The sequence below is a fragment of the Onychostruthus taczanowskii genome, unplaced genomic scaffold, assembly GCF_017590055.1.
Source record: "Onychostruthus taczanowskii isolate IOZ18803 unplaced genomic scaffold, ASM1759005v1 scaffold195, whole genome shotgun sequence".
Lineage (NCBI taxonomy): Eukaryota > Metazoa > Chordata > Aves > Passeriformes > Passeridae > Onychostruthus > Onychostruthus taczanowskii.
The window spans coordinates 123,208-146,343 of NW_024499184.1; the positions used below are offsets into that span (position 1 = coordinate 123,208).

Below are 23,136 nucleotides of genomic sequence, written 5' to 3' on the forward strand. Positions count from 1 at the left end.
CCCCACCCGTGTCCATCCCCCCCTCAGGCTGCAACCCGAGAGCTTCATCCATAATTCAGCCCGGCGGCCTGGATCCACGCCCGGGGATGCGTGGATGCGCCCAGTCGCCGCTACCGGGGGAGGGGAGAGGAAGGAGGGGGGCGGTGGGACTCTCCGGTGCACCGGAGGTCACACCGGAGATGCACCGAGGGGTCCCACCGCCCCCTTCCCTCCCTTCCCCTCTGCCGGTGCTCCACGAGTTGGGGGGGTACCCACCCCCCACCCACCCACGGAGGCGTCCGGCGCATCTGCTCAGCGCCGCCCCCCTCCTAAACCCCCCCACCCCGGTAGTTGCGGGTACCCCACAGACCCGCGGCACCCACCCGCGGCGTGACCCGGGCGCTCCCGGCTCCTCGCGGTGCCCACACGGGGAGCTGTGGGGCGGCTCCGCGCCGGGCTGGGGGTCCAGGGGCGGCACCGCGCACCCCCTGGGTCGTGGGGCACGCCCCTCTGAGCATCGTGGGGTACCCACACTCCGGGCTGGGGATCTTGGGGGGCCACCGGGTACCCCGTGGCTCGTGGAGCGCCCAGAAGCCGGGCTATGCGCGCCGGTGCTGCGCAGGGTGTGCCGCGGTTCCTGGGGCACCCCCGCGCTGCCCCGGGGGGCCCGGGATGGCAGCGAGTACCCACGTGTCAGGGGCACTGCCACGCTGGGCTGGGGGTCCCGGGGTGGCACCGGCTTCCCCGTGGGTCGTGAGACAGCCACACCTCGGGCTGGGCTGGCGGCAGGCACCTCGTGGGTCGGGGGGCACCCTCGCGCCGGGGGTCGCGGGGGGCTCAACCTGGGGCGCCCCGGGCCTGCGCCCCCACGCCGGGCCGTGCGTCCCGGGGCGGCCCCGGGGTCCCCGCGCACCGGGGGCTCCCCACTCACCCCGGGGCACCCGCACCCCGAGCGCCGCGGGGCACCCCGAGCCGGGACCGAGGTCTCCGGGTGGCACCCCAGGGTCCACCCGACACCCGCGGGACCCCGCCCGACCCCGCGCCTACCTGGGGGCAGGTCCCGAGCCGTGGGGGGCCGCATGGCGGGGCGGCCGCTCAGGCGCTGCCCACCCGCGGGGTCATGGCCGGTGCCGGGGGGGGCTGCTCGCCCCCTTCGCCCCCGCCGCGCCGCCGGGAGCAGCAGCCGCCGCCGCCCCGGGGCATGGCACGGGTGGGCTCGGGCTCGGGCACGGGTGGGTTCGGCGCGGCGCTGCCCGCGGCTCCGTGGGGCTGAGCCCTCCCCGCGCCGCGCCTTATCCCGGGGCGGCCGCTCCGCCCCCCGCGCCGGCCCCGCCGTTTAACCCTTCCCGGGCTGGCCCGCCCCAGGCGGGACAGGGGTGGGCACAGGGACTCCCGCGGGGACCGAGGGGACAGCGGGGGATGGGATGCGCTGCGGGCGCCCACCGGTCACACGCCCTGCGGGACTCAGGAGGGGGACCCTAAAGGGGACACGGGCGTGTGACGGGCTCCCCCCGCGGGGAAAGGACGCGGAGCTCGCGTGGGGAGCTGTGAGCGCGGGACACGGAGGGTGGTCTCCGTCCGTCCGTCCGTCCGTCCGCCTGATGGATGGTCCGTCCCTCCCTCTGTCCCATGATCCCTGGACTGGCGCCGGGCTTTGGTGCCCCCATGGACGGCGGGTCCCGCGGGTAGCTGTCCCCAGGACGGACGCGGCGGGGCCGGGAGCCCCGCACGGAGCGAGCCGCCGGGAGGGCGCGGGGGGCGGCGGTCCGCACCCACGCGGGACCGCGGCGCTGTTTGTGGTGCCGGACCGGCGCTGTCCGTGGTGCCGCCGCGGCGCCGCCCGGGCCGGGGCAGAGCGGCGGTGCTGCGCGTGGGGGGAGACGCGTGGCCGCGCGGACTGCGGCGGCACCGGCACCGGCTGGCACCGGCGCGTGTTTGCGGCGCCGTCTCCGGCGAGTGAAATGCCACAAGCTGGTGCGGCGGCAGCCGTGGGAGGGGGCGTGGGCGGCGCGGGGCTGACTCAGGGGCCGCCATCCGCTCCCCCCGCCCGTGCCCCCAGCCCGGCCGCCGAGCCCCCGCCGGACAGCGCTGATCTGGGCAGGGCAGGGCAGGGGAGCCCGCCCGGGGGGCTCTGGGTGCCCGTGCCCACCCGCCCGGGGAGCTGGGACAGTGTGGATAGGGAGGGGATGGATGGATGGATGGATGGATGGATGGATGGATGGATGGATGGATGGGGCAGGTAGGGGGACAGAGAAGTGGAGGATGGATTGATGGACAGGGGGGACATAAGGAGAGAAGGACAGATGGACAGATAGATGCACGGAGAACATCTGGAGACGGGACAGACTCATGGAGAGATGGGTGAAGGATGGGGAGGACAGACAGATGGACAGGTGGAGGGAAAGGCAGGTAATGGGCAGCTGGATGGCTGTGGGACAGATGGATGGGATGGATAGAGTTGTGATTGGAGGGGGACAGATGGACAGGTGACAGACAGACCGATGATGGACAGATGGATGGGTGACAGACAGATGGATGGGTGATGGACAGATGGACGGGTGATGAACAGACAGAAGGGCAGCTGGCAGAGCAGATGAGAGGCTGCGGCAGTGGGGACAGGTGGGGACAGACCAGGCAGCAAGCACTGGTGGATGGACAGAGGGACAGAGGAGGCGATGTGGAGGGAAGGGTGACAGAAGGGACAGTAGTGTCCTGGGCGGGGACAAGGCAAGGGGTGGGGGACCAGGGACAGGCAGGGGACACTGCACAGCACAGCAGGGTGGCATGGGAATGGCTCTGGGATGGCAGAGCTGGAATGGCCCAGGGAGGGCCCAAGGGTAGTCCTGGGGTGTGCAGGAATGGCCTGAGGGGTGACCCAAGCATCACTGAAAACTGGCCCGAGAGTGACCGAACGGGTGATGCAAGGGTGGCGCCACCAGGAGCCACCTTGGGGACAACAGGTGAGTGTCACACCTGGAGATGCCGAGGGGGGCACCCGCGGGGGGCGGCGCCGGGGAAGGGCTCCGTGCCGGGACGGCCCCTCCTGGGCGGACCCGGGGCTGACCGGGGCCGCTCCAGCGAGGCCGCCCCCGCTCCCCCCGAAACCGGCGGCCCGGGGGCGGGGCCCGGCCAGGCCCGGCGGCTCCGCTCCGCCCGCAGCGGGGGTCGGGAGGGGCCGGCACCGGGGGCACCGGGAGCATCGGGAGCACCGGGAGCGCCGGGGCGGGGAGAGCCCGGTCCCCTCCCCGCCGGGCCGGGCGGGAGGCGGGTGAGCGGCGGGAATGCGGCGGGAGGAGCGGCGGGGCGCGGAGGGGCCCGGATGGACACGGAGCGGCGGCGGGAGGGGTTGTGACCGGGACGGGAGGATGCGGAAGAGCGGGAACCGAGGGCCCTGGCCCCGTGGCCTGCGGGGCCCGGCTCGGCGTGGCGGTGCGGATGTCCGGGGTGCCGGGGCGGTACCGGGGCCGTGGGGGAGGCTCGGGGGGCCGGCACGGCGGGGCCCCACGGCTGCCCATCCCCGGGGCCACGCGCGTGTCCCCCCGCCACGCGTGTGCGGGCCGAGTCCCCGCGGCAGTGCCCACCCCGGGACACCGCGTCCGCAGGGACAGCGGGCGGGGAGGGGCGCCCAGCCCTATGGCCGCCCCCAGGGGTCCTGTGACCCCCACCTGCCCCCTTCTTCACGGCCCGGGGGAGCTGGGGGGACACAGCAGGGACAGAGGGGACGGAGTCACTGATGCTGCGGACCCCCGAGCCGAGGCGGAGCCTCCTGCTCCCTCGTGGAGGGCTCACCAGTCGGGGGGTTCGCCACCGTGAGGTCTCACCAGTATGGGGGGGTCGCTGCTGTGGGGACTCCCCAGTGTGGCTGGCGGAGACAGCGTGTCCAGGACACCCCAGTCAGGCCCGGGGGCTGCCACCCACGGTGAGTGGCTCGGGGTGCCCCAGGCAGTGACCCCCGTATGTCAGGGAGCCCCGGTGCCCCCAGCTGCTGTCACAGCCCCTGCCTATATTATTTTTAGCCACCTGAGTGGCTGAAAATAGTCCAGGTGCCCCGGGCCGCCCCCCCGGCTCTGTGCAGGTTAATCTGTAGCTGCTGGTCACTGTAATGAGGCTCATTAGCCGGCATTACAGCGGGACAGCGACAGGCCTGGGCGGTGACACGGTGACAGGAGCTCGGTGCAGCAGAGCCAGGCTGTGTGGGTGAGGGAGGTGGGGGGACACGGAGGACAGTGAACTGGGGGTGACATGGCCTTGGTGCCCTTGCCACCCAGCTGCGGGCCACGGGGGAGTCCCGGCTGCATTCTGGGGTGACCTGTTGTCAGCCCCAGCACAGTGACAGTCCCCAGTGCAGTGCAGGGCTTGGGGTAGCAGCGTCCCCAGGAGATATGTCGTGGTCCTCAGCAGCGTGAGGGGATTCCTGGAGACATGACAGGATCCCCCAGGGGGTGGCAGGATCCCAGAGATGTGACAGTGCCTCTGAGTGCTGTGCCAGGGTCCCCCAAGGGAGGGCCTCAGGGGCTGTGCTGGGGCCCTGGGGGGTGTGTCACCGTCCCCTGCAGCGTGCCTGTGTCCCCAGGGGCTGTGCCAGCATCTGCAGGGATTGTCCCAGTTTCCCAAGCACTGTGCCAAGCCCTGGGGGAGGAGGGTGTGTTGGTGTCTTCGGGGGGTGCCAATGTCCCCAGGGGCTGTGCCAGCATCACCAGGAAGAGTGCCAGTTTCCCAAGGGCTGTGCCAGGTCCCCAGCAGGGTGCTGGTGTCCCTGGGGTGAGGTGTGTTGTTGTGGTGTCCCCAGTGCTCACACCAGGGTGTGCAGCAGTGTGCCAGTGTCCCCGTGGCTGTGCCAGGTCCCCTGGGGATGCTAGTGTCCCTGGGAGGGAGTCGGTGTTCCCAGGGGTGTGTTGTCACCAGAGCAGGCACCAGGATGCCCAGCAGAGTGCCAGTGTCCCCAGGTTGTGCCAAGTCCTGGGCCAGGCTGGCTCGGGGCAATAGGGACAGCACAGGGGGTCCTGGCACAGTGAGGGGACGGAGCCCCCATTGGGGTCCCGGGGTGCTATCAGGGACTGGCAGCCTGGGGGACCCGAGTGTGCTCCTGGGAGATTAGGGTGCAGTCACTGGGATGGGGAGGCGTGTCCCAGCCACGCTGCCGGGGTTCGGACTGCCGGGTGGCACTGAAGGTGACAGTGACAACAGGAGGGCCTGGCCTCGTGCAGGTGGGTGAGGGGTGCAGGACAGGAATCTGCAGGCACGGTCGTGAGTGCAGGTGTGCATGCCTGTGAACAGCTGTGTGTGTGCTTACAAATGTGTGTGTGCGCCCATAAATCTGGGTGTGCTCAAAAATCTGTGTGTGTCCGTCAACGGTTGTGTGCCACATGTCACCAGCTGTCCCCATGTGTGCGAGCCCTGGCCGCTGCAGGGCCCTGCCCTGCGCCCTGGCACATAGGGGACACCAGTGCCAGCTGCTGCGGCCAGGGATGAGGGGCAGAACCGGGGTGACAGTGGCCTTTGCCCGGGTGGCCACGTGCTGCCAGGTGTCCCTGTGTCCCCAGTGGGTGCCAGCATGGTGTGACACCTGGCCTTTGTCACCCACAGGCTTGGCGAAGACGCCCCAGGCTGGTGACAGCCCGGGCCGGTGGTTCCTGGGCAGGGGACATGGCGGGGGGCGCGGGGCTGGCCAAGCGACTGGGGACGCTCCTGTCAGGGCTGTTGGAGTGCGGCGCCTTCTGCGGCATCATCTTCGGCTGGGCCTCCCTCGTCTTCGTCCTCAAGGACCTGGGCTACTTCGAGGGGCTGTGCCAGCCCTCCGCCACCCCCAGCCCCAACCTCAACCTCACCCTGGGGTCTGGTATGGACCCCCACGTGTCCCCACGGTCCCCCGACTCGTGACCCCGCTGTCCCGATGCCCCGAGCTGTCCCATGTCCCCACTGTGCCTGTGTCTTTGCTGTCTGCGGTGTCCTGGTGCCCTGCAGTGCTCTGTGTCCCCGCTGTCTCCAAGCCCATGTGCCTGCTGTCCCCCAGTCCGTGTCTGCAGTACCATCATGTCTGTGGTGTCCCCACATGCCCGATGTCCCCTGCATCTCCGCTGACTCGTGTCCCCGGGTGCCTGCATCCCCACACCCGTGGTATTCCCGGTGTCCCCGTGCCCACGTCTCCGTGTCCCCATGCCCCATTATGGCCGTTCCCAGACTGCAGCGGGCAGGATGAGCAGTTCTCCCTGGTCTTCACCATCGGCTCCTTCATGAACAACTTCATGACCTTCCCCATGGGCGTCGTCTTCGACCGCTTCGGCACCACAGCTGCGCGCCTCATCGCCATGTGAGCGCTGCGCCAGGGACACGGGGACAGGCTGGGGGTGCTGGGAATGGGGGGTTACTGGGGTGGCCTGGCTCCCAGGGGACTGGGGTAGGTCGGGATCCTGGGAATCACCTGTGATTCCCAGGATCCCGTCCCACGTGTCACCGCTGTCCCCTCTAGCTCCCTCTACACTGGTGGGACCCTGCTCGTCGCCTTCTCCACGCCAGGTGAGACCCTGTGGCCAGGGGGTCCCCAGCCCTGGGGGGGACCTCTTCAATAACCCCTGTCCCCACTGACCCCTGTGTCCCCAGAGCTGGCGGAGCTGCTCTTCCCGGCCATGTCCATGCTGTCGGTGGGTGGCATCCTCCTCATCCTCACCAACATGCAGGTGGGTTCCCCCTGCACCCTGACACCCACGTGGCGGAGGGACACCCCGCGTGGCACGGGAGGGCTCTGATGGCACACAGGGGTCTCTCGGTGCCAGGTGGGGAACCTGTTCGGGAGCTACCGCTCCATCATCATCACCCTCTACAACGGGGCCTTCGACTCCTCCTCCGCCATCTTCCTCATCGTCAAGGTGGGTGCGAGGGACATGGCAGTGGTGGCAGGGGAGGACAGAGCTGGGAACAGCTGGGTCACATCTACAGACACATTGGGGACACAGTCTGGGACACAGCTGAGTCACTGCTGAGGCCACGTATGGGGACACACCTAAGGCCTGAGCAGGCGGCCGGTGGCAGCCTGTGTCTGTCCCTGACTCCGTCCTTGTCCCCAGCTGCTGTACGAGCACGGGCTGTCCCTGCGGGCCATGTTCCTCTTCCTGGCAGCCTGCAGTGCCTGGCACCTCCTGCGCACCCTCTTCCTGATGCCGCGCTCCCGCATCCCCTACCCGCTGCCCCCCGACTACGACTACGGGTACGGGGGCTGCCTGCGCCTGCCGGGGCTCTGGGCAGAGGGGGGCTGGGGCTGGGTCCCACCCTGCGGGCAGCGGGTCCTGTCCCCTGGGCAGGTCCAGCCCCGGCAGGGTGACACAGGGTGACACAGGCGCTGCCGCAGGCTGCAGTGCCGGGGGCGTTCCCGCTCCTACCGAACCCACAAGGACAAGCAGCCCCCGGGAGAGGCCGGACCCGAGGAGACACCCCTGGAACCCCCCATAGCTCGAGGTGCCGGACTGGGAATCTGCTGGGTGGGGCGGGGCTTGACCGGGTGGGCGTGACCACAGCTGGCTGTGGGCTGTGCCATGTAAATGAGGGGTGTGGCCTGGGGGCGTGGCTGTGCGGGGCGTGTTGGAGGGCAACCATGCGTATGCAAATAGTGGGTGTGGCCTTCTGCTGGGTGGGCGTGGCTGCTGATGGGTGCGGCTGGAGGACAGCTGGGATATGCAAATAAGGGAGTGCTGGGTGTGGCAGTGGGTGGGCGTGGTCAAAGGGTGGGCACGGTGACATACCTGAATGGGCAGGGTCATACCGATGGCCCTGAGGCCCCAGTGGGTGGCAGGGACAAGGTGTGGGTGTGGCATGGGGGTGTGTGTCTTATGTGCCCCACCCTGACACCTGCACAGGTGGGGACGCCCCCGGGACACCGTTCCGGGCCTGCGCCTGCTCCTGGCTCTTTGCCTGGCACGTGGCCTGGCTCTCGGTGATGCAGCTGCGCCACTACCTGTTCATCGGCACCCTCAACCCGCAGCTCGAGCACCTGGCGCACGGGGACCACGCCCTGGGTAAGGCATCGCTGTGGCGGGGACACGGCGGGGACCCCCGGGGCCCCGCCTGACGCTGTCCCCCCACAGTGAGCACCTACACCAACGCCTTCGCCTTCACCCAGCTCTTCGGGGTGCTCTGCGCCCCCTGGAACGGCCTCATCCTCGACCGGCACAAGCGGGCAAAGGGCCCCCGTCCTGAGGGTAACTGAGCCCCCAGCCCCATGCCCCGCGGGCAGCTGAGCCCCACGGCCCTTCACCCCAAGCAAAACCACTCCTTGGCCCCACACTTTGGGGGTAACCCCTCATCCCAGCCCTGTGCTCCCTGTCCCATGTGTCCACACTGCTGCCACCACCACTGTGCCCGAGCCCACGGCGCCTGGAGAAGGGACACGGGAAGGCTGCGTCCCCCTGCCCTGACCCCCATGCCCACAGGGCTCCTGGCCGCGCTGGCAGACCTGCGCTCGGCGGTGCTGTCGCTGGTGGTGACGGTGGCCCTGTGCCTGCTGTTCTCCGTGTTTGCCGCCGTGCCTGTCCTGCCCGCCCAGTTCGGCACCTTCGTGCTGCAGGTCATCAGCCGCTCCTTCCTGTACGGCGGCAACGCCGCCTTCCTGGCCATCGCGTGAGTGGGGACAGCCACGGGGCACGCAGGCTTCAGGGTGGCAGGGCATGGTGGCACGGTCGTGGGTGTGGCAGGGGACAGACAGGGCATGGCCAGGATAGGGTGGAGGGTGGCAGGTGACACGGTGGAGGTGTCAGGGGACTGCGGTGGGGCTGTCAGGGCTCAAGAGGGGGCCAGGGTGGGGGTGCCAGGAGATGCCTGTTGGTGACATGGGTGCCTGGCAGGTTCCCCCCGCAGCACTTTGGGAAGCTCTACGGGCTGGCCATGGCACTGTCGGCGCTGGTGGCCCTGCTGCAGTACCCCTGTGTCGCCCTGGTGCAGGGGCCGCTCCAGGGGGACCCCTTCTATGTGAGTGTGCCCTGTGGGACCTCAGAGTGAGGGCTGGGGGGCTGCTCCACAGGGAAATGGGGTCCTGCCCTGGGAGGGAAGGGGGCTTGCCACATGGGGAAATGGGGGTCTCATCCCTTGGGAAAATGGGGATCCTTGTCCTGCCCATGGGAAAATGGGGATCCTGCCCCATGGGGAAATGGGGATGCTGCCCAGGGAGGGAGGGAATCCTATCCCCAGGAGTGGTGGAGTCTTATGCCATGAGAAATGGGGGTCCTGCACCAGAGAGGGAGGGGTGTCCTGCTCCTGGGGAAATGGAGGTGCTGCCCCAAGAGTCCTGGCCTGACACAGGGGATGGGGGGACGGCTCCCCAGACCCCTGCCCTGACACTCTTCCCCTCCGCAGATGAACTTGGGGCTCATTGCCGTGGTGCTGGTGGCCTTTGTCAGCCCCGTGGTGGTGGCACGCGAGTGCCAGCGGCGAGCCAAGGAGCTGGGCATGGCTGGCACCCCCCTGGCAGCCCCCTCCAGCACTGAGATCCACGCCGAGACCCCACACTGAGCCCACACCCAGCACACCATTTTTGTACCGGCCTGGGGGTGCTGTGCCAGTGGGGTGGGGATAATAAACATCGCTGTCCCCTCCGCTCGCTGTGCTGCCCCCACGGGCCCCCAGCCCTGTCCCCAGGCCCCCAGTGCACACAGACACGGCTCAGGGCATCTCTGCTTTACTGGGAAAGGAACTGGGGTGCCACGGCAGCGCCAGGGGCTCAGTACTGGCAGATGAAGGGGCGCAGCTGGAGGCAGAAGCGGCTTCGCCAGAGCCCATCTGGGGACAAGGACAGTGTCAGGGCCATGGGTGGTTCCCAGGGCTCCTCAGTACCCTGCAACCACTTCCAGTGCCCCCTGTATCCCCCCTTGACTCCCCCAGTGCCCTGTAACCCCTCCCAGTGCCCCTCCCAGTGCTCCCCTCAGCCCACCTAGTGCCCTGTAGCCCTCTCCCCACAGTGCCCTCCCAATGTTCCTCCAACGCTCCAGCAGCCTGTGCTCCCCTCCCCAGCACCCCCCAAGCCTGGACACGGTGGCTGGGTGACCTTACCTCGGATGCTGAGGGTGGTGCAGGTGGTGACAATGTGGAAGGGGTGGGTGGGCGCCCAGTTCGCGTAGTTCCAGGGGCTGGAGTCCTCCCAGTAGGACTCCCACCGCCCTGCCTGCTGTGCCAACACCTCAGTCCCCAGGGAGAGCCTCCACCACCCCAGTCAGCCCCTCGACCCCAAAAACCAGCCCCAGCAACCAACAGCCAGCCGCTCATGCCTCAAAACCCAGCCTCCAGCCCCAGGCTCGTCCCCCACAAAGCAGCCCCAGCACCCAGCACCCCATCCCCAGCCCCTCACCCCCCAAGGCAGCCCCCAGCACCCCTTGGGCAGCCCTTGTCCCCAGAGTCCCCTCACCCTGCGGCTGGTGACAGCTCCAATCCAGGGTGCGAGGAGGATGTTGTAGGTCTGTGCCAGTTTCTGCAGCTCCTGGTTGCGGGCGGCGCTGTGCACGGAGGCCAGCTGGCCGCGGTACACATCCTGGCAGTAGCGCTGTGGGACGGGCACGGGCTGGCACCAGGCACTCACCCGTGCCCACGGGCACCTCCCAGCGGTGCTGCCGTGGCACGGGCACGGCCTGGCATCCTGGTACAGCCCGCACCCGCTGTGCCCCGTCCCCTCACCTGGGCGCCTGAGTAGGTGCGCAGCTTCTTCACCACGGTGTAGTGCAGCGGGGCGGTCTCACCAGCGGGCACCCCCTGGGGCTGGCGGGGGGCTGCAGGGCACAGCAGGGGAGGGTTGGTACCGGGGGTCCCTCTGCCACCCACTGCCAGCCCCAGGTGTGTGGCATGGGCGGTGTGGGCATGGCACTGGGGTGGCAGGGACTGAGGGTGTCCCCAGGGTGTCCCTGGGAGCGGGCAGGGGTGTGGGGGGCACTCAGTGGGGCAGGGGGACAGACACTCACCGGGGTGGCTGGCAGGGACAGTGCCCAGCAGGGCGAGAGTGAGCAGCAGGCACGGCCACATGGCAGTGGGACACGCAGGGACACCGGGAACACCACCAGCACCCTCTGGAGACGCCACAGCCCTGTCACCCTGTCACCCCCCACCACGGTCCAGAGCCCCTCTGCCACCCTTGGTAACAATCTGTTCTCTCTGTGGCCCTTCTGCCATCCCCTGTGTCTCCACTGTCCTACTGCCACTCCTAGGTCCACCTTGTGTCCCTCACCCCATCCTGCCCCTCTGTGCCCCATATCCCCACCGTCCCTCCACCATCCCCTGTGCCACTCCCATATACTCCCGGCATCCCAGAGACCCCTGTGTCCCCCAACACCCTCATGCCAGCCTCAGGGATGCCCACCCCTGGTCCCCACCCCGGCAGCCAGGGGCTGAGCCCACTCAGATGTCCCCCTCTATGTCCCTGTCCCCAACCCCGCTCCTCACCTGGGGTCTGGAGGGCTCTGCCCGTTGTCGCCCTTATAGGGGTGACAAAGTTACATGTCACCACCACAGCCTTGCGCCACCCAGCCCGGCCCTGGGGACACCATGGGGACATTGGGGTGACACTAGGCGGGAGGGGATCCTTGCCCGTAGTGGGGCACACATGGCGCCCAGGGAGGGGGGCTGCAGGCTGAGGGGTGCATGGGGGTGCCCAAGGCAAAGGGTGGGTGCTGGGGGGTGCAGGGGTGGGGGCTGCTCCAGTTTGAGGGGTGCAAGGCGGGTGTATGGGGTGCAGCAGGGGCCGGCTGGGGGTGCAGAGGGGATGTTGGGGTGCTGATACCATCTCCCGCCGGCCATGCTTGCCCAAGGGCCATTTCCTTTCCAACGGCCGTGGCCCCTGGGTCCGGCCTGGCCGTTTGCCCACAGACCCCTTGAGGCCCCCCTAAATCTCCCATTTCCCTGCCCAGCCCTCAGGCCTGCAGCTGAGCACCCACGGCCCCCCACCGAGGACTCTGCACCCCAATCCTTATCTCTATGCCCTGTACACCCCAACCCCTCCATCTCCTGTACCCCAACATCCCTGAGCCCCTGTACTGTTAACCTGCCCCCCCAAACTCCCACAGCCCCCTCCCCACACCCTGCACCCCAAACCCCACAGCCCCCTCTCCATGCCCCACACCCTCTTCCCTGGACCAAGCACACCCCAGGCTGTGGCACTTCCTGGGCAGGGTGCTGGCAGAGCCCTCCTGAGGTGTCCCCCACCATGTCCCCAACAGTTGGTGGTTGGGGATGTCACAAGGCTGTGGTTGGGGGTACGTGTCCCTGTCACCAATATAAGGGTGGCAATGGGCAAAGCCCCCCAAGACCCACTCCTCCAGGTGAGGAGCAGAGACAGGCACATGGGGGTGGGCTCAGCCCTCGGCTGCCAGGGTTGGGGGTTCCTGAGTCTGGCACTGGGGGGCTCTGGGGTGCCAGGGGTGGAGGGGGCACGGTGGGGGACAGAATGGCACAGGAAGCCCAGGGGAGGGAGTGACCCAAGGGTGGGAAGCGAGGAACTAGGCACATGGTGGGCACAGGAGGGCTGAGGTCTGTGGGGGTGGCACTGAGGGTGGCAGAGGGGACGGGGCATGGGGTGGCACTGGGGATGGTGGAGGGACAGTGGGGATATGGGGGGTTTCTGAGGGGACATGGGGAGGAAAGGGTGATGCTGGGGGTGGCAGAGGGCCCATGGGGGTGTCCCCAGGGTGGCTGAGAGTGATGGCGCTCTGGGATGTCCCAAGGGTGCTAGTGGTGTCCCCAGTGTCCCTGTGCCATGCGGCCCTGCCTGCTGATTGCCCTGGCCCTGCTGGGCACAGTTCCCGTCAGCCGCTCCGGTGAGTGCCCCCCACACCCCCACCTGCCCGCGGGGACACGCTGGGACACCCCTGATCCCAGGGTGACCCAGCCACTGTCCCCAGCTCTTGCCAGCCCTGCGGTGGAGGATGAGGAGGACGTGACAGAGCTGGAGATGCCCGAGGAGTACAGCGGGTGCCGGGGGGCCAGTGACAAGCAGGCACTCGGTGTGCCCAGCATGCCGGGCACCGCCACCTGCCGCTACGTCATCATCTCCCGCTGCCGAAGCTTCCGCCATGCGCAGGTGGGACGGGGTGGGTTGGATGGGAGGTCGGGGTGGGGGCACCAGTGCCCCCCGTGACAGCCGTGTCCCCGCAGCGCATCTGTGCCCGGCGCTTCTGCGGGCGCTTGGCCTCCATCCACGATTCCCGCACCAACACCTTCCTGACGCTCCTGGCGCGCCGGCACACCAATGCCGGCCTCGTCTGGATCGGTGCCGTCAGCCAGCCCGCCGTAAGGACCCCCGCCACGCGCCCACCACCCTGGCCTCGGGGCACCCTGTCTCCTCCCAGTGTCCCCAGTGCCCACCCCGGGTGTCCCAGCCCTGTGCCACGATTCCCAGTGCACAGCCTGGCTTCCCCGATCCCATTCCCAGTGCTCTCAGTGCCCACCAAGAGAGCCACAACTCCACCCCAGTGTCCCCAGTGCCCACCTGGGTGCTCCAGCCTTGTCCCAGTATCCCTAATGCCCATCCTGGATGTCCCATTCCCGTTCCACTGTCTCGCAGCGCTGGAGGTGCCCACACCCTTTCTCCCCTGGCAGATCCCATTCCCAAACTGCCACTGGACTGACCGGAGCCCCTGGAACTACAGCCGGTGGGTGCACGGGCACCCCCTGCCCGGCCGCCGCTTCTGCACCGCCCTCTGCACCAACAGTCAGTGCGGGCTCTGTGGGAGGGGTCTGGGGGGCGCTGGGGCAGCCCCTGCCATGATGGGGGGAGGGTGCTGAGGGGCTCGGGATGGGGAGGTGACACTGGGAGGCTGGTATAAGGTATCTGGGGGGGCTATCCCTGGGGCTGGAGGGGGACCCTGGGGGTGGGGGTGCTGGTGGGCCATGGGCTGATCCCCCCTCCTCTCTCCCCAGATGGGCTCTGGAGGAGCGTGCGCTGCAAGAGGCAGCTGCCTTTCATCTGCGAGATATGAGGGGCTCAGCCCCACTGGGTGCTCCCGGGCCTCCCCTACTGCTGTTCCCCTACAGGGGGCTGCATCCCCTCCCTCGGAGCACAATAAAGTCTTGGTGTCAGCACCCACTTGGTGTTTGGGCAGGGCTAGGCTGGGTGCAACCAGGGTGGGCACAGAGGGGTTTTGGAGGTGCCCCTTCTTCCCTGCACAGCTCCTGTGTGAGCAATAGCAGTCACAGGGTCCCCTCTTCAAGGATCTCTGTGATCTCTGCCCAGAAGAGCCAGGACTCTCTGAACTGACCAGCGAGGTTTTATTGTCTGTGGCAGTGGCACCACGAGCTGGACCCGTTGGCCTTTGTCCGGGACCATACATGAGCAGGGGGGAGGGGAAGGGGGGGCTCGTGCCCACCCCCAGACCCATGGGGACCAAGGGGATGGGGTACAATGGGGGGATGGGGAGGAGGTGAAGACAGGGACCCTGCGAGCTCGTACAAAGTGCATAGGTGTGTGTGTGTGTGTCCCCATGGGAGGGGACAGCCCTGGTCCAGGGACAGCAGGCTTCAGCGTCGGAGTGAGCCTGGAAGTGACACACAGGGAAGGGGGTGAGGACCCTGCAGGGCCCCCCCAGGGATGATCCTGCCCGGGGGGACCCACCAGAGCAGAGAGGGCTACCCCCAGCAGCGCAGACTTGGGGAAGCCTGAGCTGGGGGGTGCCCCCAGCACTGTCTGAAATCCCACACTCACCCTGCTCAAGGCTTCTTCCTTTTCAGCTTCAGCGCCTGCAGCCAGTGGGGGGGAGAGGCCTCGGATCTGGGGTATTGGCAGAGTTTCAGCATGAGCCCCCCAAAACCAGTCTGACCCCTCAGCCCCCCTTTTGCCTCCATGTGGAGGATCCTGGCCCCACACTCACCCTGAGGATTTCTCTGGCTTGGGGGGCAGGGCTGGGGGTTTCCCACTCACACCAGGGATCTTGCAGGACTTGGAGCGCTGCACATGCGGGTCTTTAGGAGGGGTTCCCTTGCTGTCCCCTGATGATGTCCCCTCCTCAGCTGAGCGGTTGCGACCCCTTAGCTTGGCCTGAGGGAAGAGAGAAAGGTCAGGGAGAAGGGTCAGGACAATGCTCTGTCCCCCAAATCCCACCACTGCCTTCTCCCTGTCTTTAGCCAGGCCCCAGCCCCACACTGCCTTGGTTTCCCTGCGTTCCACCCTCCCTTCCACCCTGCAGCAGGAACCCAAGGGACTCACCTTGATGGCAGAGGCACTGAGGCTGGGAAAGAGCGGCACCTTAACCCCCCTTCCCGAGGATGAGCCGCGCACCCGCCGGCTCCGGGGCTCCTCCGCTGCCTCCTCATCGGAGGACGCTGCTGGGGCTGGCCGGGGCTCTGTGGGGACACAGGGACAGTGTCACCACAACACTGCGCCAGGATAGACGCCCCGCTCCCATCCCCACCCCCACTGGGCTCACCTGTGGAGTCCCGGAAGATCCAGCTGTCCCCCTCGGTGGTGGTGGGGCGCAGGGACGGCGCCCGGTGCTGGCGCTTGCGGCCCAGGCTGGCCTTGCAGCGGAACACGCTGCTGTCCAGGAGCTCCGTGTCCTGCTGAGGCCAAGGGACAGGTCAGAGCTGGCACAGGGAGCCCAGGGATGCCCCACCCCAGCCAGCACAACCACAGCCCCCACAGCAGTGCTGGGGGCCCTCAATCCGTGGCTGTCCCTGGGGGCAGCAGGGTCTGAGAGCCCCATCCACGGACACGTGCTGTGTCCCAGGCCATACAGGGTGATTGGAACCTCCCCACTTCCACTCACCTCCAGAAAAGGAAATTCCTGCCCCTGCTCCATGGACCCCTCGGGCTGGGGTGTAGTAAGTGAGAGCCGCTGCTCCCCCCAGCTCGAAGATCTCTCCCCATCTGGGTGGTCTGAGGGCTGTTCCTCACTTCCTGTGTCCATTGGGATCCCACTGGCAGTCTCTGGCAGCAGAGGGGGGACCCTGGGGCTCTGTGGGGCAGCAGCTGGTTCAGAGGGATGCCTCTCCTCCTCAGAGGGGCTGGGTGACTCACTCCGGGGGGGCTCCACAGCTGGGCAATCAGCTGGAATGTCACCCATCGAAGGGCCAGGGGCTGACCTGCTTGGGGGACAAAATCCTAGAATTGCTCTAGCCTCAGGTAACACAAGCCCTGCCCCAAACCCCTCTGTCTGACACAGGGGAAGCTACTCCCTCCCTGCCACCACTGGTGCCCTCCTTACCCGTGCTCTGCGCCGGTGTCCCCTCCCACGCTCTGCTCCCCCGCACCAAGGTCCCGGCTGCGGGCGGCACAGCGGGCACTGAAGGCACTCGCCCACTCCTGGCGCCTGGCCTCAGCATCCTGTGGCTCCACACTCCAGCTGTCCAGGTCCTGGCTCCAGCGGGCATTGCTCATGTCCAGAGAGAGATCCCTGTGCAAGCCTGCCTGCAGCTGTGGCTGGACCCCGGACATGGAGCCATCTGAGGCTCTGACACTGCAGGAATCTGGCAGCCGCTCTGTCCCAATGACACCAAACTGGTTCTGGCACTCAGCTGCTCCAAGCTCCTCAGCCCAGTCCCTGCTGCCAGAGCTGTGACGCTCCTGCTGGTGGGCCCTGCCCCAGGTGGGCTCCTGGGCCGGGGGCTCTGGGCGGTGGGAGCTGGGCATGTCCTCCTCACCAACCCTGACCAGCCCGATCTGTCCGATGCTGCCTTCACCGGGCCAGCTCAGCCGGGCTGGGACCAGCTCCTGCTTTTCCTCCATGGGGGTCACAAAGCTGTGCTGCCCATCCTGGGCTGCTCCACTGGGGCTCAACTCTCTGTCCTGTGCCTCCACATCCCTGGTGCTGGATCTGTCATCCCAGACACTTCTGCTGGGGCTGAACTCCCCACTCCGGGTCTCCATGTCCCCAGTGTTGTGCCCACCATCCCTGGCTGCTCTGCTGGATGTGAATTCACTGTCCTGGGTCTCCATGTCCCTGGTGCTGGATCTGTCACCCCAGGCAGCTCTGCTGGGACTGAACTCATCCTGGGTTTCCAGGTCCCTGCTGCATTCACTTGCTTCAGCCAGCCTGCTGGGGCTGAACTCCTGGTCCTGGCTCTCCATGTCCCTGGTGCTGGATCTGTCATTCCAGGCTGGCCTGCTAGGGTTGAACTCCTGGTCCTGGCTCTCCATCTCCCTGGTGCTGGATCTGTCATCCCAGGCTGGCCTGCTGGGGCTGAACTCCTGGTCCTTGCTCTCCATGTCCCTGGTGCTGGATCTGTCATCCCAGGCTGGCCTGCTGGGGCTGAACTCCCTGTCCTGGCTTTCCATGTCCCTGATTTCACCAGTCCAAGCTGGCCGGCTGGGGCTGAACTCCCTGTCCTGGCTTTCTGTGTCCCTGTACTCCCGAGTCCAGGCTGGCCGGCTGGGGCTGAACTCCCTGTCCTGGCTCTCCATGTCCCTGGGGTTATACCTCCTGTCCCAGGCTGGTCGGCTGGGGCTGAGCTCCTTATCTGGGCTGTCCCTAGTGCTGGATCTGCCAGCCCAGCCCAGCGTTAAATTCTCGTCCTTATTCCCAGCATCCTGGCTGCTGTATTTACTGGCCCAGTCTGGGGTGAGCTCTCTGTCCTTCATCTCCGTGTCCCTGCTGCTGTACCTGCCTGCCCAGGTGGGCTGCCCGGAGCGTGGCTCCTTGTCCAGCCGCTGGACATGTCCCGTGCCAAGGCCACTGCCCCAACTGGCCTGTCCAGAGCCAAGCTCCTCTGTGCTGCCATAGCCCTGGCCCCACTCAGCTGTGCTGGCACTGAAGTCTGGATCCTGTGGGCAGCTCTTCCCAGTGCCAAGGGACTGGGACCAGTCGCTGCAGCCTAGTTTCGTGTCCCTCAGCTCTGCTGCTCTGTAGTCACCGCTCCAGCTCTCCCGGGCAGTGCTGTCCTTGTCGCTGTGGTTACTGTCCCAGCTGGATTTGGTCCCGAATTCCTGGTCCTGCTTGGTCTCAACAGGCCAGTCTCTCTCCCTGGATGCACCTGGGTGGCTCCAGTCAAAGGTGCTGTCCTGGCGAGGGCGGCCAATGCCAAACTCACTGCACAGGTCCTTCCGTGACCAGCCCAGCAGGTTCTGGTGGAATAAAGGAGAGAGTACTTAGAGGGGGAAAAGAGGTTAGAAAGGGGAGAGGAGTTTGAGGGGAGCGCAACCCTGGCTCCCACAGCAGCAGAGCTGGGGAGAAGGGAAACGGCTTGAGGACACAACACAGCAGGGCACATCCCATGGGGAAGACAGCCCCACCACCCGCCCCTCAGCACACAGTCCTGCTCAGCCTCCACCGACCCACGCGCCCATCCTGTCCCATCCCATTGCTCTGTGGAGGGCAGGGAGGAGGAGCCCAGCCCACACTGACCCCACAGAGCCCCCCACACCCCTCACCTCCGGAGAGCCGTGGACCCCAGGTGACTCCAACAGCTCTGTCAGCCAGCCTGGATCAGCGTGAGAGTCAGGGTCTTGCGAGGGTTTTTCAGCCTGGCCTGGGCCCCCCGGACCCTGCAAGCTCTTGGGGCCATCACCTGCCCAGGCTGAGTCAGTGGAAGCAGCTGGATCTGGGGGAGCTGGATCCAGGGGTGCAGTTGTGGTAAGGCTGGGCAGGGTGGGGGACTCAGGCTCAGCTGGGTGCTGTCTAGGCTCTGTCACACGAAGTGGGGAGTGGGACACGGGGGGAGCATCCTGCTCTGCCTCCCTCTCCTCCTCCTCCTCCTCTGCTGAGCCCTCAGCCTCTTGCTGTGCCACGGGACCCCCTGGGCATGGAGCCCCCTCTGCCTGCTGGCTGCCAGGCCCTTCAGACCTGCTGTCCTTTGGAGGGCTGGGGGACACAGCCTCCCCATCTGACTCCCCCTCTTCGGAGAGCCCTGAGTCAGGTGTCTCCCGGATTGGGGAGCGGGGAGGGAAGGCTGGCAAGCGTGCCCCCCGCGACGGGAATGTCCACTCAAAGGACTGGGAAAGGCTCCAGCCGGACTCGCTGCCCAGGGAGGGCTCTGACAGGAGGTCTCCAGCCCGGGGCAGGGCACTCAGTGAGCCCCCCAGCTCCCCCAGGCCCTGCCCCGTGGGCGGGGGCCGCAGCACCCCCTCGGAGGAACGCCGGAGCCCCACATCCCGGGGAGGAGGTTTGAAATCAGGACCCTTGTGGGACTGTAGGGACACTGTGGAGTCATCAGGTCCCTCTGGGGAGCCTGGGGGACGAGAGGCTTTGGCAAGGGGTGGGCTGGGGGGGCCCAGGTACTCAGCAGCAGCTTCAGGAGAGCCGGGGGGGCAGGTGACTCGTGGGGGCAGTTCAGGAGTGCCAGGGGGGCTGGCAGTGCCAGGAGATCCCTCCCCTGGAGTGTGTGGGGAGCCAGGGGAACGGGAAACACTGAGCTGGGGTTCGGTGGCCGAGGGAGCGCCCGGGGCCTGGATGGAGGTGACGGGGACCTCGACTGGAGGCCGAGTGGGGGATTCGGGGGAGCCGGGGGGCAGTGTGGGGGAGTCAGGGGCCAGGAGCTCAGGGGGGGCATCAGGGGAGCCAGGGGCTGGGGCAGAGGGCTCAGCAGGCTGGAAAGGAGCTCCTGGGGCTGGAGCTGGGCAGGTGGGAGGCCTTGGGGAGCCTGGAGGTCCGAGGGCACCCAGCTGTAGAGTGGAAAGCTGTGGAAAAAGCCAGCAGGGGCTCATGTCACTTAAGAGGCACCTCTAAACATCATCCATCCAAAAGCCAGCCCCCCAAACCTCTGGAGGGTCCTTCCCTCCAGCCCTGCTCCCCTCCCTGCACCCGGGGCAGGAAGTGCCCATGCTGCGTGCCAGAACCAGGCTGCTCCTGCGTGACTCAGCCAGGGCGGCTCCCGGCGCCCCAGCCCTGCTCCCTGCCCGGCCCCCTGCAGCCCCCAGAGCGCCTGGACAGACAGAGACAAGAAATAAAGCAGGAAGAAGTCAGAACGCCCAGCACAGCCCCCTGCCCTGCCTGTGGCTGGCATCCCCCCGCCCAGCACTGCTGGGGTTTGCCCCCTTGCTGGGGTGAGCTGGTGCCGCTGCCCAGGCTGCCATCTGCAGTGTCACCGTGGCCCGGTGTCGCGGTCACCACCCTGAGCGAGCATGGCGCAGGGAAAGGGGCTGGCGGGGTGCCTGTGGGGCCTGCCCTGCCACATACCTGCCGGGTCACCGAACCCCAGCTGGTGACTCACGGCTGCTCCCTGCCCACGCCTGGCACTGGTGCTGGCACACGCCACCCCCACACCCCCGGGCCCCACACAGGGCTTTCGGCACAGGGGGCCCTGACCCCCCCCCAGAAGGGACAGCCAGCACCCCAAGGAGAAAGGAGAGACACGCACCCCGCAGAGAGGGAGCCCCGGAGGAGACAGGAGAGCCCCGAAGGAGAGAGCCCAGGAGCAGAGCCGCCATGGCGCCAGAGGGCGAGGCCAGCACTCACGTCAGGAGGGGATGGCGGCCTCCGGCGTCCACAGGGATCCCCGGCACAGCTCGGCCCGGCTGGGGGAGAGCTGCTGTGGACAGAGAAGGGGAAGGAGGGGTAAATCCCACTGTGTGCCTCAGTGCTATTCTCCCACCACCCATGAGACACCCCTGACTCAGACCACCCTTCACGGATGCAGGGTACAAGTGGTCAGGCCCTGCCACAGCTGCGCAGTCTCTGGCTTGGGCTGTGAGGGGAAGGAGGCAAAGTGGCCCCAGCTCCCCTTCCGGAAAGTTTTCGGTCCTTTGGGAGCAAGTTTCTCACACTGTGGCTCAGAGCAGCCCCCGCCCAGCTCTCCCTGAGGTGCTCGGCTCTCAGGATCACGGCCAAGCCCTGGCCCTAGCCCAGGACATCCTGCAGCTGGGAGTCCTGCCGATCTGACTGCTCCCTGTGCCCTGGCATGGCCCAGCAGGGAAAAAATAGCAAGGCTGGAAAATCAGGAGCATTTCCTGGGGGAGCGACCCCCTGCCTGTTACTCCCAGCCCAGGGGCTGGCTCAGAGCCCGCCCACAGGCAGCTCCTGGCCCGGGACAGCCCATTCTGCGGTTGGCACCAGCCACCCCGGCCTTCCCACGGAGGCAGCTCCAGGCACTGCGGCTCGGGAGGAACCCGGGCCCCGTGCCGGCGACCAGACCTCAGCTCCGTTACATTCCCAAGCCTGGGATGGCTCGGAGTGATATCCCCCCTCCCTAATGCCACTCCTCCCGGCTTCCGGTTGGTCCCTGTGCCCTCACCTCGTCTCAGCCACAGGGCGTCCATCATCCCCCATTCCCAGCTCGCCTGCTGCAGGTGGGGGCATCTGGGGGTCTCCATCTGCCTCCCCGCCGGGACGCTTCCGGAAAGCAACAAAGGTCTTGGAGCCGAAGCGGGAGGAGGGGTCGGTGCAGAAGGGCGAGAGCCAGGCCCGGTCTGGGCTGCCCGGGCCCTCCCTGCTGTCCATCTTGGCCAGGATCTCCTCCACGGTGGTGCCCGGGAACCGCTCCGGCCTGGCGGCCACCGGCACCGGCGTCACCTTGAAGGGCGCCGGGCCCTTGCGCGAGGGGGTCGGCGGGGCCGGCGGCACCTCCTCCTCGGTGCCTGCGACCGAGGGCGACGAGGGCCCCTTCCCATTGGGGGTCTCGGGTGATCTGACGGTGAAGGAGGGGCGCCGGAGGGGCCCCCCCGCGCCTGCCCCGCTGTAGGGCTGGGGCCCGGCCAGGCGGTTCATCTTCTCGGCCGAGGGCAGCTCGGGCCGGGGGTGCCGCGGGCCCGGCGTGAGGGGCGGCACCGGGGGCTTGGCGGGCACGGCCGGCTTGGGCAGCACGCGGGGCTTGGGCCGCACCGGCGGCTTGGGGCGCGGGCTGCCTGCAGAGAGCAAGGGAGGGGCACGGGGTCAGCGGAGTGGTGCGGCCCCCCACACTGGGAACAGCCCTCGGGGGACTGCCCCAGCACCCCGCCCGCCCCGATGGCCCCCAGCCCGGGGTACTGACCTTTATCGGGGCTGCCGGCCAGCCCGGCCCCCGCAGTGCCGGCAGGGGAGGCGCAGGGCACGGCGGGGGGCAGGGGCTGCGGCTGGGAGGCCATGGTGAGGTAGGGACGTGGGGCACACGGCGCGGGGTCAGCCCCTGGGGAGAGAGGGAGAATCGTTGTGGGGAGCGCCCCGAGCCTGGGGGAACCCAGCCACCCTGTGGGGCGCCGTGCCAAGCCCTGTCCAGCTGTGCCAAACGGTGATCACACCGCGGTGCCACCCTTAGTACACTGGCCCCGGCTCACCTGAGCCAGCCTGGCCCCAGCAGCAGACCCAGACACGGTCCCAACCCCCCCGCAGCCACAGGGACCCCACACTGCACCCCCTAACGCCGCGGGGCCGCTCCTTTACCTGCCTGACCCCGTGTTAACCTGTCCCAGCACACACGTGTCACCCCCACCGACCTTCGCCAAAGCCCCCAGCGCCGAGCTGGCCCCCAGTTTGCCCCAGTCCCCATCTCCGCTCCCTGCCCAGGTCACTGCCGGCCCCCCCGAGCCCCCGGCAGCCCAGGAGGCACCGCCCGGTCCCCCGAGACCCTCGGCCAGCCCCTCTCAGGGGCGGCGGGTGCCCCACTCACCTTCCCCACATCAGCCTCATGTCGGGGGCGGGCCGGGGACGCACGTGGGGGGCGCAGAGCGGGCGGGGAGGAGGGGTTACTGTCCCCACGGGTCTCACGCTGCTGCCGCCGCCTCTCCCGTGACTCACCGGGGCTGCGGGGACAGGAAAAACCCGCTCGGTGCCTCCTCCTGGCCCTGCCCTCTCTCCCCTGCCCTCCCCCCGCCGCCCTCCTCTCCCCGCCTCGCTGCCTCCTGCCCCGCCGGGGTCCACCCTCCCCAAGACCCCCCTCCTCTCGCCTTCCACGGGGAAAGCGCCGCCACAGCCCACATCTGGCAACCATCCGGCCCGTTTCCCAGCCCGGGATGGCGGCGGGGCCCCGGGATGCGGGTCCGGCCCCTCGGGGTCCTCCGCCAGCGCGGCCTAGCCTCGTTGCCACGGCAACGAAGCCTCCGATCGAGTGGCTGAGTAGGCCGCGATCGCGGCCTAGCGCCGTCCCCATGACAACGAAGCCCCCCACTCAATTTGGGGGTCCCGGGCCCATGGTGCCATCCGAGGCCGAAGCCGTGTGGTCCCCCGGCGGGCGCCACGGGCCCGGTGGGATGCCGGTTACCCGTAGCCCCGTGCCGGCGGAGAGACCCCCACTCACCCTCCACCGGCGCTGCTCATGCATATTAATGAGCTGCCCGGCCACGCCCCCGACGGC

At 68.2% G+C, this 23,136-nt stretch overlaps 5 protein-coding genes across 11 annotated transcripts in view; 2 read left to right on the forward strand and 3 right to left on the reverse strand.

Moving 5' to 3' along the window:
* RTN4RL2 (reticulon 4 receptor like 2) overlaps nucleotides 1-1,060 on the reverse strand; it is a 4,837-nt gene extending 3,777 nt beyond the window's left edge. The window contains exon 1 of the mRNA XM_041402233.1: nucleotides 508-1,060. Within this exon, the coding sequence (XP_041258167.1) occupies nucleotides 508-1,060 (553 nt within the window). The remainder of the gene's footprint in view (nucleotides 1-507) is intronic.
* Nucleotides 1,061-3,115: 2,055 nt separating this feature from the next.
* SLC43A3 (solute carrier family 43 member 3) lies at nucleotides 3,116-9,600 on the forward strand. Of its 2 annotated transcripts, none has more exons than XM_041402199.1 (13): nucleotides 3,116-3,247; nucleotides 5,566-5,818; nucleotides 6,160-6,289; nucleotides 6,449-6,495; nucleotides 6,580-6,656; nucleotides 6,753-6,845; nucleotides 7,044-7,183; nucleotides 7,325-7,431; nucleotides 7,830-7,988; nucleotides 8,058-8,171; nucleotides 8,403-8,589; nucleotides 8,814-8,937; nucleotides 9,322-9,600. In XM_041402199.1, exons 2-13 carry the CDS (start codon nucleotides 5,626-5,628, stop codon nucleotides 9,475-9,477), a joined length of 1,527 nt encoding a protein of 508 aa, XP_041258133.1. In that variant the 5' UTR covers nucleotides 3,116-3,247; nucleotides 5,566-5,625; the 3' UTR covers nucleotides 9,478-9,600. The 2 variants fall into 2 exon arrangements, with proteins under 2 accessions (XP_041258133.1, XP_041258134.1); XM_041402200.1 differs by lacking the exon at nucleotides 3,116-3,247 and adding an exon at nucleotides 3,300-3,408.
* Nucleotides 9,601-9,673: 73 nt separating this feature from the next.
* On the reverse strand, nucleotides 9,674-11,269 carry LOC121334759 (proteoglycan 3-like). 2 transcript variants are annotated; one of them, XM_041402202.1, is made up of 4 exons: nucleotides 10,633-11,269; nucleotides 10,367-10,501; nucleotides 10,015-10,126; nucleotides 9,674-9,744 (listed from the first exon to the last, which is right to left on the reverse strand). In XM_041402202.1, exons 1-4 carry the CDS (start codon nucleotides 10,972-10,974, stop codon nucleotides 9,686-9,688), a joined length of 648 nt encoding a protein of 215 aa, XP_041258136.1. In that variant the 5' UTR covers nucleotides 10,975-11,269; the 3' UTR covers nucleotides 9,674-9,685. The 2 variants fall into 2 exon arrangements, with proteins under 2 accessions (XP_041258136.1, XP_041258135.1); XM_041402201.1 differs by lacking the exon at nucleotides 9,674-9,744 and having other exon boundaries at nucleotides 10,105-10,501.
* Nucleotides 11,270-12,414: 1,145 nt separating this feature from the next.
* On the forward strand, nucleotides 12,415-14,005 carry LOC121334760 (bone marrow proteoglycan-like). Its single transcript, XM_041402203.1, has 5 exons — nucleotides 12,415-12,761; nucleotides 12,846-13,024; nucleotides 13,099-13,233; nucleotides 13,543-13,654; nucleotides 13,864-14,005. The coding sequence occupies exons 1-5, from the start codon at nucleotides 12,701-12,703 to the stop codon at nucleotides 13,920-13,922; spliced, it is 546 nt and encodes a 181-aa protein (XP_041258137.1). The 5' UTR covers nucleotides 12,415-12,700; the 3' UTR covers nucleotides 13,923-14,005.
* Nucleotides 14,006-14,177: 172 nt separating this feature from the next.
* On the reverse strand, nucleotides 14,178-22,719 carry TNKS1BP1 (tankyrase 1 binding protein 1). Of its 5 annotated transcripts, XM_041402263.1 has the most exons (13): nucleotides 22,453-22,718; nucleotides 21,838-21,972; nucleotides 21,103-21,712; nucleotides 20,328-20,400; nucleotides 18,305-19,549; nucleotides 17,109-17,998; nucleotides 16,143-16,970; nucleotides 15,705-16,023; nucleotides 15,366-15,498; nucleotides 15,146-15,282; nucleotides 14,811-14,977; nucleotides 14,645-14,710; nucleotides 14,178-14,477 (listed from the first exon to the last, which is right to left on the reverse strand). In XM_041402263.1, the coding sequence occupies exons 2-12, from the start codon at nucleotides 21,929-21,931 to the stop codon at nucleotides 14,650-14,652; spliced, it is 4,557 nt and encodes a 1,518-aa protein (XP_041258197.1). In that variant the 5' UTR covers nucleotides 21,932-21,972; nucleotides 22,453-22,718; the 3' UTR covers nucleotides 14,178-14,477; nucleotides 14,645-14,649. The 5 variants fall into 5 exon arrangements, with proteins under 5 accessions (XP_041258197.1, XP_041258196.1, XP_041258193.1 ...); XM_041402262.1 differs by having other exon boundaries at nucleotides 16,143-17,998; nucleotides 20,328-20,397; nucleotides 22,453-22,719; XM_041402259.1 differs by having other exon boundaries at nucleotides 14,179-14,477; nucleotides 16,143-17,998.
* Nucleotides 22,720-23,136: the final 417 nt, after the last annotated feature.

Coding starts and splice junctions, on each gene's coding strand:
- LOC121334759 (XM_041402201.1), bottom strand. CDS start 10,974: ATGTGGCCGTGCCTGCTGCTCACTCTCGCCCTGCTGGGCACTGTCCCT. Junction 10,502..10,632: donor GCACCTACTCAGGCGCCCAG/GTGAGGGGACGG, acceptor CCCGTCCCACAG/CGCTACTGCCAGGATGTGTA.
- SLC43A3 (XM_041402199.1), top strand. CDS start 5,626: ATGGCGGGGGGCGCGGGGCTGGCCAAGCGACTGGGGACGCTCCTGTCA. Junction 5,819..6,159: donor CAACCTCACCCTGGGGTCTG/GTATGGACCCCC, acceptor GGCCGTTCCCAG/ACTGCAGCGGGCAGGATGAG. Junction 8,590..8,813: donor GCCGCCTTCCTGGCCATCGC/GTGAGTGGGGAC, acceptor GGTGCCTGGCAG/GTTCCCCCCGCAGCACTTTG.
- LOC121334760 (XM_041402203.1), top strand. CDS start 12,701: ATGCGGCCCTGCCTGCTGATTGCCCTGGCCCTGCTGGGCACAGTTCCC. Junction 13,025..13,098: donor GAAGCTTCCGCCATGCGCAG/GTGGGACGGGGT, acceptor GTGTCCCCGCAG/CGCATCTGTGCCCGGCGCTT. Junction 13,655..13,863: donor CACCGCCCTCTGCACCAACA/GTCAGTGCGGGC, acceptor CTCTCTCCCCAG/ATGGGCTCTGGAGGAGCGTG.
- TNKS1BP1 (XM_041402259.1), bottom strand. CDS start 21,931: ATGGCCTCCCAGCCGCAGCCCCTGCCCCCCGCCGTGCCCTGCGCCTCC. Junction 17,999..18,304: donor GGGTCCACGGCTCTCCGGAG/GTGAGGGGTGTG, acceptor TTATTCCACCAG/AACCTGCTGGGCTGGTCACG. Junction 14,711..14,810: donor AAGCCAGAGAAATCCTCAGG/GTGAGTGTGGGG, acceptor CCAATACCCCAG/ATCCGAGGCCTCTCCCCCCC.